General features: G+C 51.4%; 1 protein-coding gene across 1 annotated transcript; it reads left to right on the forward strand.

Annotated features, from left to right (window-relative positions):
* Window positions 1-1,180: 1,180 nt before the first annotated feature.
* STC1 (stanniocalcin 1) lies at window positions 1,181-7,590 on the forward strand. Its single transcript, XM_058042304.1, is given in 5 exon segments — window positions 1,181-1,214; window positions 1,217-1,472; window positions 1,554-1,699; window positions 4,823-4,965; window positions 7,375-7,590. Coding segments are annotated over 5 exon segments (795 nt in total).
* Window positions 7,591-12,329: the final 4,739 nt, after the last annotated feature.

Raw genomic sequence — 12,329 nt, forward strand, 5'->3', positions numbered from 1 at the left:
CTGGGCGAGGCTCGGGGCAGGCAGGGATTGATTTGATTTATTTGATGGATTTGCATGCGCCTACGTGAGCGCAGGGCTGAGCGCCGCGGCTCCCACGTGCTGGGGCGGCAGGGAGAGGTGAGAGCCGGGGCAGGGAACCCTGAACAGCCCCAGAACGGCGACAGGAGCGGGGGATCCCCGCCAGATCCATCCCCAGAGCGGGGACAGGAATGGGAGATCCCTGACAGCCCCAGATTGGGGACAGGAGCGAGAAATCCCTGACAGCCCCATCCCCAGAGCCGGGGAAGGAGAGAGGGATCCCCGACAGCCCCATTCTCATCCTCAGAGCCGGGGCAGGAAAGGGGGATCCCCGCCATCCCCAAAGCCGGGCAGGAGCGAGAGATCCCCCCCAGCCCCATCCCCAGAGCCGGGGAAGGAGCGGGGGATCCCTGACAGCCCCAGATTGGGGACAGGGGCGAGAAATCCCTGACAGCCCCATCCCCAGAGCGGGGACAGGGTCGGGGATCCCCACCAGTCCCATCCCCAAAGCCGGGGCAGGAGTGAGAGATCCCTGACAGTCCCATCTCCATCCCCAGAACTGGGGCAGGAGTGAGAGATCCCTGCCAGCCTCAGAGCGGGGACAGGAGGGAGGGATCGCTGCCATCCCCATCCCCAGAGCCCGGCAGGAGAGAGGAATCTCTGCCAGCCCCATTCCCATCCCCAGAGCGGGGACAGGGTCGGGGATCCCCGCCAGCCCCATCCCCAGAGCCCATCGTCAAAGCCGGGGCAGGAAAGGGGGGTCCCCGCCAGCCCCAGAGCGGGGACAGGATCGGGGATCCCCGCCAGCCCCATCCTCAGAGCCGGGGCAGAATCCCCGCCAGCCCCATCTCCGCCCCCATCCCCGTTCCCGAGCCCCTCAGAGCCGCCCCTTCCCCTCCGCAGCCCCGGGGTCCCCTCGCACGCATGGGAGCAGCTTTCCCTCCAGGGCAGGTGATTTTCTGCTGGGGTGGGGGCTCTTTAGGACGGCGCTGTCATTTCCTCGAGCTCCGCCATCCATAGGAAGCGCCCCCCCCCCCCCTCCATCCCCTCCCTTTCCCAGCGCTCCTCCGAGGATGAACTTTTCGCTCATTGTTCTTTGGCAGGTACTTTTAATGGGCTGGAAAATATTCTTCCTGTGAAGTTGCAGTTTTGCGGGGCTTGAATGAGTCCAGTCCTCCCCTGGCTCTGCCCAGCGCCACCGATTGGCTCGGCAGCCCGGGGGGGACCGATAAGGGCGGCTATAAAACGCTCGCAGCTCGCGGTCCCCCAGCGAGCAGCAGCCAGAGGGGCCACCCGGATCCTCCGCACATCCCTGCGCTCATCCCCGGCCTCGCCAGGATCCTCCCGCCTTCCTTCCCTCCCTCGCTTCCAGCTCCACATCTTCGCTCAAGCCCGAGTGCAAGAGGAGAGGCGCACACGTCCAAAAAAAAAAAAAAAAAATTAAAAAAAAAAAAATCAACCACTCAAAGAAGAAAAAAAAAAAAAAAAAAAAAAAAAAAAAAAAAAAAAAAGGAAAAAAACTAAACCAAGCCAACCCCACACTTAGCGGAAACTTGTCAAAGAATGCTCCTAAAGTCTGGTTTGCTGCTGCTGCTGCTGATCAGTGCATCCGCATCCCACGAAGCCGAGCAGAATGACTCTGTGAGCCCCAGGAAAGCGCGGGTGGCGGCGCAGAACTCAGGTAACGCCGCAGCCCCGCTGCCCTCAGCCGCCCCACATTTCTCTGCTGATGATTTTTCTGCTTCTTTTTCATTTTCCCCCCTTTTCCTTCCCCTTGTAAACTCACCGGCTGGCAGCAGAAATGTTCCTTCCAGGGCTGGAGCAGGAATCTCCCGGAGCAGCGAGGATGCGATCCGGGCTCTCCCCTCCTCCCGCAGCTCCCCAGGCAGTTCCGCGCACTTTTTATCATTTTTATTCTCCTGCTTGCATGCATCCCTGTCCCTCCCCCGGTGCAGCGCTGCTCTGGGGTTAAACCTTTGCTTTTTAGGGACTTGGTGGGATCCGCGGCGCTGGGACTGCCCCATTGTCCTGGAACATCTCTGTGTTCAAAGAGGCGCAGCCTCGGAGGAATGCAGAACGCAGAAAGTGTCACAAACCGATGGCTATCGGGCAGCTGCCGCTGTAAAAATACATCGGGGACATTTTCCAAACTTGCTTCCACAATGGAGAGAGAGAAAAAAAAAAAAATAAAAATTGCTTTGGATGTGCGGACTTTGCCGCTTAGATAACTCGGAGACATTGTCTGGAACAATGGGAATTAAAAACCCGCCTCTACCGTAGTGCAAAGATATTAACGCTCCGGTTCGGGGCTCATTAGCAGCTGCCTTATTTTAGCTCGGCGAGGCTCTGCTGGGGTGTTTGCTCCGCTCGCTTTTGTATTTGGTTGCTATAGGAACGTGGGGTCTCCCCTCGCCCGAGACAATCGGAGCGCGCCCTGCGAGCGAAGTTCCGATGGGAACCTGTGGAAAGCTAATTACGGGAGGCTGCGGACCGGGGAGGGGATGAATTACCGAATATTCCTCCCTTCAGGCACGTCAGCACGAGCGGGGGTTAATTGGGGGGATTTTTTAAATATTATTTCTTTTTTTTTTTTTTTTTCGGGGAAAATCCCGGTTGTAAAGAATTCTCTTTAGGATGCAAGTTGGGTTTATTAAGGTGTGTTCTGTCGCAGCTAAGGCTCCCTTTTCCCACTCTCCAGGGGACCCCGGCCTCGCGTTTCTCCCCCAGGAATGTCTGGTAACCTGAGCCGCAGAGCGGCGAACGTGCCTTGCCCGTTCACGGGGAGGGGACAGATGCTCGGCTCGCCCAGAAAGGTTAATCCCGGCTAATTTCGGGGCAATCATGTGGCAATTCTGCTGATTCATGGTTAAAATGCCCTGGATGCGCTCTGAGAACGCCGGGATGACACGGACACCCCCGCGTTCAGCCGCGCCGCTGCCTCGGGGTTTAATCATCCTCGGAGCGGCGTTACCTGAACTTTCCCTGCCCGAATTCCCCTTCCCCTCCCGAATCTCAGCAGAAATTCCCCTTTTTGGCTGTACCTGCGAGCTCCCGGGGCAGTTTAGCTCCAAGCTGCTGGATCGAGTCCTTCTGGGTGCTGAGAATTGAGTCTCAAGCTCAAATCTTCTCTCTAGGTAATTCAGCATTTTAGAAAAGCACAAATGCCTCCCAATCAGCGCAATTTCCTGCCAACTTGTTGGCATTTGCCAACACTCCCGTCTCCTTTTCCAGTGGTTTTTATGAGCCAAGGAAGAGCTCTCAGCACTCAGAGCTCTCCATGGCCCATCCTCATCCCTGCTCCTGCTTGAGAGGGAATTGGGATAAAGATGTGAATGCCTGAAGAGAGAATGAGGTTGGGATGGGCATTTGGGTCCCCATCTCAGCAAGGAGTGTGAGGTGCTGCCTCTTCTAATCCTTGTGTGACCCTCGAGGGCTTTGGTAGCCGAAATTTCTGTTCTTTGGGGCGCCGGTCGTGTCCTCGGAGAATTCTGGGATTGTAGAATCCTGGAATTACAGAAGCATGGAAGTGTAGAATTCTGGAAATTGTGGGATTCTGGAGTTACCGAATCATGGAAGTGTAGAATTCTGGAATCATGGTATTGGAGAATCATGGAATTGTGGAATTCTGGAATTATAGAATCGTGGGATTGTAGAATCATGGAATTACAGAATCATGGGATTGTAGAATCATGGAATTACAGAATTATGGAATCTTGAAATGGGTTGGGTTGGAAAGGGACCTTAAAGCTCATTCCATCCCCAGCCATGGGCAGGGACACATTCCACCATCCCAGGGTGCTCCAGCCTGGCCTGGGGACACTTCCAGGGATGGGAAATCCTCAGCCTCTCTGGGCACCCTGTCCCAGGGCCTCGCTGCCCTCCAAGGATGGATTTTCTCCCTAATACCTGACCTAAATCTCTCCTCTTTTAGTTTAAAACCAATCCCAGCCGTTCTAGCCCTGTGCATATAAAAACTCTCTCTCTTTCTTTTTTATAATCTGCTTTTCTGCACCAGGAGGGGCTCTGAGCTCTCCCTGGAGCCTTCACTTCTCCAGCTGCTCCATCTCTTCTCACAGGCAGATTTTGGGGTCTCAGAGAGGCTCTGAGCCTGGTCATGGTGCTGGAGCAGGATTTGGCCGGGGCTGAGCAGGATTTTTGGGTCTGGGCAGGATTTTTGGACCTGAGCACGATTTTGGGGGCTGGGCAGGATTTTTGGACCTTAGCAGGATTTTTGGACCTGAGCAGGATTTTTGGGTCTGAGCAGGACTTTTGGGTCTGGGCACGATTTTTGGGGCTGGGCAGGACTTCTGGGGCTGAGCAGGATTTTTGGGGCTGAGCAGGATTTTTGGGGCTGGGCAGGATTTGGCCAGGGACTGGCCAGGATTTTTGGGGCTGAGCAGGATTTTTGGGGCTGGGCAGGATTTTTGGGGTTGGGCAGGATTTTGGGGCTGAGCAGGACTTTTGGGGCTGAGCAGGACTTTTGGGGTTGGGCACGATTTTTGGGGCTGAGCACGATTTTTGGGGCTGGGCAGGATTTTTGGGGCTGGGCAGGATTTTTGGGTCTGAGCAGGACTTTTGGGTCTGGGCAGGATTTTTGGGGCTGGGCAGGACTTTTGGGGTTGGGCAGGACTTTTGGACCTGAGCAGGATTTTTGGGTCTGGGCACGATTTTGGGGTCTGGGCACGATTTTTGGGGCTGGGCAGGATTTTTGGGTCTGGGCAGGATTTTGTGGGCTGGGCAGGATTTTTGGGGCTGGCAGAGCTCACTCTCCATGTGCTGACGTTCCTGTGCCCCTCTGTCACAGCTGAGGTGGTTCGGTGCCTGAACAGTGCCCTCCAGGTGGGCTGCGGAGCCTTCGCCTGCCTGGAGAACTCCACGTGTGACACGGACGGGATGTACGACATCTGCAAATCCTTCCTCTACAGCGCTGCTAAATTCGACACTCAGGTACGGCCCGGGCACCACGGGAATCCAACCCGGCCGGGAATGAATCAAACCCGGCCGGGAATGAATCAAACCCGGCCGAGAATCAAACCCAACCGAGAATCAAACCCAACCGAGAATCAAACCCAACCGAGAATCAAACCCGGCCGAGAATCAAACCCGGCCGGGAATGAATCAAACCCAACCGAGAATCAAACCCAACCGAGAATCAAACCTGGTCGAGAATCAAACCCGGCCGGGAATGAATCAAACCCGGCCGGGAATGAATCAAACCCAACCAAGAATCAAACCCAACCGAGAATCAAACCCAACTGAGAATCAAACCCGGTCGGGAATGAATCAAACCCGGCCGAGAATCAAACCCGGCCGAGAATAAATGGGAGCCGCCTTTTCATGGCCCGGACAAGTCCTGCGGGTTCTGAAGCACGTGCAAGGCGCTCTGCTCAGTGCCTGCCTTAATTTAAGCTGTGCTTTGGGCAGGATTAACCCTCCCCTCCCTGCAGCCCTTCCTGCTGCTGCTCTCAGCCCCAGTTCTGGCTCCAGGGCTCTTTTTCCACCCGCTCCCCGCTCCGGGTGAGGACTTGGCACGGAGGGATCCGAGGGGTGGAGAGCGAGGTTTCCTCTCCAGGAGGAAATAGAAATGTTCTTCTAACAAAATAAATCTCCTGACTGTGTGACCTGGCACAGGGCTGGGCTTTGGCTTGGAAGCGTTCTGGTCTGGGAATGCATGGCCAGACTGGGATTGCAGGGAGAATAAACGGGATAATATTGGAGAGCTCTGCTCTGCCAAAATCCCATTCCCTGTGGGCTTTCCTCCTAAAATCCACACAGCCCCTTGTTCCCTGTGCTCCCAAGGACAGATTTAAAAGCTCATAAAGGCTCTTGAGGTCTGAACTAGGAGTGTTGAACTGCTGGCATTAAATTGATGTTGATCTGTGGGGCAGAGCTGCTCCATCTCTGGTCCTCGAACTTCCAGGCTGAAGATTCCCAATGCCTAAATCCTTTGGGAATGGGAGTTCAGAGCATCCCGAGTGCTGAGAGTGACAACCCTGCAGTAATCGGGAACATTCAAATCCCATTCCCTGCCTTAATTGCACGAGGGTAATTAGCACAGCCAGGCCCGGTGGAGTATCCACAACACTTCTCCTTCCTTTGGATTCTGTTAAAAATAATTTAGAAACTGCTGCAAAATAGTTGATGGATCGTTAAGCATGTGCAGTTAGTTTGGTTATTCTATTGTAAAAGGGGTTCAAAGGGCAGTTGTAGGAAATCCGGTACTCAAGGTACCATAACACACCTCAGTAAATGCGCCACGAGCCAGGCTGGACAGAGCTGGAATGGCCAATCAAGGCCTAAAACCTTCATGCAAATGAAGGATCCAAACAGAAACCAATCCAAAGGGACAAAAAACTGGATAAAAAGGGGTTTCTGACCCACTGCATTTGTGCTGCTCCATCTGGGGCTGCTCAAGGAGCCCCAGAGCTGGCGCTGCAGCATCCTCGACGGGAACACTCCTGCCCCATTTCCTGCCCCATTCCCCTTCTCATTCCCATTCCCAGCCCCATTCCCTGCCCAATTCTCATCCCAACCCCATTCCCAACCCCATTCCCATTCCTCTTCTCATTCCCATTCCTAGCCCCATTCCCATTCCTCTTCTCATTCCCATTCCCAACCCCATTCCCATTCCCCTTCTCATCCAATTCCCATCCCCATTCCCACTTCTATTCCCCATTCCCTTTCCCAACCCCATTCCCATTCCCCTTCTCATCCAATTCCCATCCCTATCCCCATCCCCATTCCCATTCCCAACCCCATTCCCATTCCCCTTCTCATTCCCATTCCCAGCCCCATTCCCTGCCCGATTCTCATCCCCATCCCCATTCCCAACCCCACTCCCATTCCCAACCCCATTCCCATCCCCTTCTCATCCCATTCCTAGAGCCATTCCCATTCCCATTCTTCTTCTCATTCCCATTCCCAACCCCATTCCCATTCCCCTTCTCATCCAATTCCCATTCCCCATTCTCATTCCCAGCCCCATCCCCATTCCCAACCCCATTCCCATTCCCATCCCTATCCCCATTTCCCTTCTCATTCCCATCCCTATCCCCATTCCCCTTCTCATTCCCATCCCCATTCCCAGCCCCATTCCCATTCCCATCCCTATCCCCATTCCCAGCCCCATTCCCATTCCCAACCCCATTCCCATCCCTATCCCCATTCCCTTCTCATTCCCATCCCCATTCCCAGCCCCATCCCCATTCCCACAGGCCCCCTTGCTTTAGGCCTTTCTTTTTTCGTAACAAAAGCTGAAATCACTTTAGCACCGGGACCCTGCTCTCGTTTTTATCCCTGGAATTTATTCCAGACTCCCTGGAATTCAGCTGAAGTTGGTTTTCCTTCCGCGTGCAGGGAAAGGCGTTCGTGAAGGAGAGCCTGAAGTGCATCGCCAACGGGGTGACCTCCAAGGTGTTCCTGGCCATCCGCAGGTGCTCCACGTTCCAGAGGATGATCTCGGAGGTGCAGGAGGAGTGCTACAGCAAGCTGGACCTGTGCGGCATCGCCCGCCGCAACCCCGAGGCCATCACCGAGGTGGTGCAGCTCCCAAACCACTTCTCCAACCGGTAGGGAACGGGGAAATGCTGGGAGACGGAGGGGAGGTGAGGGGCAGGGACCACAGGGGACGGGGGACAAAGCTGTGCAGGGCCTGGGACACCCCAGCCAGGAAAGCTCCCCGCCTCTGCACACCCTGCTCAGCTTCAGCAGCGTTCTCCGTGCTCTTTTGGGGAAATACATTGATTTCCCCTTTTGGGGAAAACACACTTGTTGTTCATTTTGGGAAATGCATTTATTTCCCCTTTGGGAAAATCCCTTGTTTTCCTTTGTGGAAAAACACACTTGTTGCTCATTTTGGGAAATGCACAAATTTCCATTTCAGGGAAAATACATTTATTTACCCTTTTGTAAAAATACATTTATTTCCCCTTTTGGGGAAAATACATTTCCCTTTTGGGGAAAACACATTTCTTTTCCTTTTTTGGAAAACACACTTGTTGCTCATTTTGGGAAATGCACAAATTTCCATTTCAGGGAAAATACATTTATTTCCCCTTTTGGGAAAATTCCTTTATTTCCCCTTTTGGGAAAATTCCTTTATTTTCCTTTTTGGGAAACACATTCATTTCCCTTTTTGGGAAAATGCACTTGCTGTTCGTTTTGGGAAATACATGTCTGTCCCTTTCTGAGCAAATATATTTATTTCCCATTCTGGGAAAATACATTTACTTCCCTTTCTGGGAAAATTCATTCATTTTCCTTTATGGGAAAATGCACTTGTCGCTCATTTTGGGAAATACATTTATTTCCCCTTTTGAGAAAATGCCTTTGTTTTCCTTTTTGGGAAAATACACTTGTTCATGTTGGGAAATACACACATTTCCCTTTCTGGGAAAAAATATTTATTTCCCATTCTGGGGAAATACATTTATTTCCCCTTATGGGAAAATTCCTTTATTTCCCTTTTGTGGGAAATTAATTTCTTTTCCTTTTTGGGAAAACACACTTGCTTTTCAATTTGGAAAATACATGTCTGTCCCTTTTTGGGCAAATACCTTTATTTCCCATTCTGAGAAAATATATTTATTTCACTTTTTGAGAAAATTCCTTTCTTTTCCTTTTTGGGAAAACACACTTGTTTTACATTTTGGGAAATATACGTATTTCCCTTTTTGGGCAAATACATTTATTTCCCTTTTTGAAAACATATTTATTTCCCTTTTTGCTTGTTTTACATTTTGGGAAATACACATATTTCCCTTTCTGGGCAAACACATTTATTTCTTCTTTTGGGAAATGTATTTATTTCTCCTTTGGGGAAATCCATTTATTTCTCCTTTGGGGAAATACATTTAAAAGAATTCCCAGAGGAGAACCACAAAATTATCCAGACGTCCCTTACTCCAAAGCCTGGAGCTTGTTTAAATGTTAATTTAATTTTTTTGTTTGTTTGTTTGGGTGTTCTGTAATGGTCAATGATCCCAATCAGGTGGATTAATTCGGCGTGTGTGGCACATTGAGCTGCTCAGGGAATCATGGAATGGTTTGGGTGGGAAGGGACCTTAAACCCCATCTCATCCCACCCCTCCAAGCACAGGGACACTTTCCCCTGTCCCCGATTGCTCCAAGCCCTGTCCAGCCTGGCCTTCTCCATCCATTTCCATCATTCCCTTCTCCTGATGATGGGATCTCATACCCAGCTCCAGCCACGGCCTCTTTCCATGGTGGCACACGTCCCTCTCCTGCTTTGGGGGTCTGTGGGGTGGTTTGAGCTCATTTTGCACCGTGGTGCCAGCTCCAGGTGGCCAAACCTTGCAGAGAGTTTGGTAAATCACAACTTAAAGGTGTTCACAGCCATGCCCTTCCTGGGGCTCATATGGCACTGGGAAATGAATCCTTGTCCTCCAGGATCCTTGTCCTCCAGAATCCTTGTCCTCCAGGATTCTTGTCCTCCAGAATCCTTGTCCTCCAAAATCCTTGTCCTCCAGAATCCTTGTCCTCCAAGATTCTTGTCCTCCAGGATCCTTGTCCTCCAGGATCCTTGTCCTCCAAAATCCTTGTCCTCCAGAATCCTTGTCCTCCAGGATTCTTGTCCTCCAGGTCACCACACTGCTGCAAAGCCCAGGGAAATGAAAAGAGCTGCTGCTCTTTGTTTGTGGTCCCTGGGGAGTGCCCTAAACTGTGCGTTCACTTGCAGCAGGCAGGCAAGGAGACTCCACGTGGATTCTGGGGGTGCTAATTACCGAGGGTGCTAATTATTGGGGGTCCCACCCTCGGGAGCAGCATGGTTTCTGAGGGAGAAGGGAGGGAGAGAAGGACCAAGAGCAATCTCTGGTCTCCCCTCAAAGCTGAACAGGGAGATTCAAAGTGGGTGCAAGTAAGCCTTGGGCCAGTGGGATTTCAGATCCATGATATTCCAGGGGAGGATCACAGGCTTGGATTAAACCCTACATTTTCGAGGGGTGAGACAGAGCACACCATTTATCTAAAATGTGACACCACAATTCACCTTTTTTTTGTTAGGAAGAAAAGATTAAGAGAAATAAGTGCCAAGAGAGAATCTGTGATTTCCCCCTTACAGCTTAAGAGGGAGATTCAAAAGTGGCCGCAGAATCAGACTTGGGCCAAGGGGATTACAGATCCATGATACTTCAGGGGAGGATCACGGGCTTGGAATAATGAGGGGTGAGGCAGAGTAGACCATTTAACTAAAATATGACACCACAATTCACCCTTTTTTGTTAAAAAGAAAAGATTAAGCGAAATAAGTGCCAAGAGAGAATCTGTGGTCTCCCTCACAGAGCTGAACAGGGAGATTCAAAGTTGCCACAGAATCAGACTTGGGCCAGTGGGATTTCAGATCCATGATATTCCAGGGGAGGATCACAGGCTTGGATTAAACCGTACATATTCAAGGGGTGAGACAGAGCACACCATTTATCTAAAATGTGACACCACAATTCACCTTTTTTTTGTTAGGAAGAAAAGATTAAGAGAAATAAGTGCCAAAAGAGAATCTGTGATTTCCCCCTTACAGCTTAAGAGGGAGATTCAAAGTGGCTGCAGAATCAGACTTGGGCCAAGGGGATTACAGATCCATGATACTTGAGGGGAGGATCACGGGCTTGGAATAATGAGGGGTGAGGCAGAGTAGACCATTTAACTAAAATATGACACCACAATTCACCCTTTTTTGTTAGAAAGAAAAGATTAAGAGAAATAAGTGCCAAGAGAGAATCTGTGGTCTCCCTCACAGAGCTGAACAGGGAGATTCAAAGTGGGTGCAAATAAGCCTTGGGCCAGTGGGATTTCAGATCCATGACATTCCAGGGGAGGATCAGGCTTGGATTAAACCCTACATTTTCGAGGGGTGAGACCGAGCACACCATTTAACTAAAATGTGACACCACAATTCACCTTTTTTTTTGTTAGGAAGAAAAGATTAAGAGAAATAAGTGCCAAAAGAGAATCTGTGATTTCCCCCTTACAGCTTAAGAGGGAGATTCAAAAGTGGCCGCAGAATCAGACTTGGGCCAAGGGGATTACAGATCCATGATACTTCAGGGGAGGATCACGGGCTTGGAATAATGAGGGGTGAGGCAGAGTAGACCATTTAACTAAAATATGACACCACAATTCACCCTTTTTTGTTAGAAAGAAAAGATTAAGAGAAATAAGTGCCAAGAGAGAATCTGTGGTCTCCCTCACAGAGCTGAACAGGGAGATTCAAAGTGGGCACGGAATCAGACTTGGGCCAGTGGGATTTCAGATCCATGATATTCCAGGGGAGGATCACAGGCTTGGATTAAACCGTACATATTCAAGGGGTGAGACAGAGCACACCATTTAACTAAAATGTTACACCACAATTCACCTTTTTTTTGTTAGAAAGAAAAGATTAACAGAAATAAGTGCCAAGAGAGAATCTGTGGTCTCTCCTGCGCAGTTTAACAGGGAGATTCAAGTGGGTGCAGAATCAGACTTGGGCCAAGGGGATTACAGATCCATGATATTCCAGGGGAGGATCACGGGCTTGGAATAACGAGGGGTGAGACAGATCACAACATTTAACTAAAATGTAACACCACAAGGAGCCAGCACCCCTGGTCCTGTATGACCCCCCTGTGCCAACCCCATGTTCCTCATCTCTGGTGTCCTGGTTTGAAAAGGAAGTCAGGTTTTTTTGGAGTTTGTGGTCAAACCAATCAGAGCTGAAATTGGAATATTGGCACCGGGTGTGGCCACTGAGACCATGGATACACCTCTGAGAACAGAGGGGTTAAAAGCAGAGAAAGCCCAGGGGAACTTTCTCTTGGTTCTGCTGGGTTGAGGAGGTCAGAGCTCCTGCTTTGCTCCGTGTCTGGTCACATCTCACAGCAGATGCCAGGGAGAACAGATTTTCATGGGGGCACTGGCATTGTCAAACGTGGGGACAGCCTGTGATGCCTTGGGGCTGTCCCCTGTCCCTGTGGGAATGTCACTCTGCTGCCTGGCACGTTCTCCTGAGCAGCACTGCCCTGTCCCTGCAGGGATGGCAATGTCACACTGGTGCCTGGCACCTTCCCCTGGGCAGCCCTGCCCTGTCCCCTGTCCCTGCAGGGACGGCAATGTCACACCTGGCACCTTCCCCTGGGCAGCCCTGCCCTGTCCCTGCAGGGATGGCAATGTCACACCTGGCACCTTCCCCTGGGCAGCCCTGCCCTGTCCCTGTCCCTGCTGCCCATAGGGATGGCAATGTCACACTGGTGCCTGGCACCTTCCCCTGGCTGCCCTGTCCTGTCCCTGTCCCTGCAGGGATGGCAATGTCACAC

This window comes from Melospiza georgiana, chromosome 31 (assembly GCF_028018845.1).
Source record: "Melospiza georgiana isolate bMelGeo1 chromosome 31, bMelGeo1.pri, whole genome shotgun sequence".
NCBI lineage: Eukaryota > Metazoa > Chordata > Aves > Passeriformes > Passerellidae > Melospiza > Melospiza georgiana.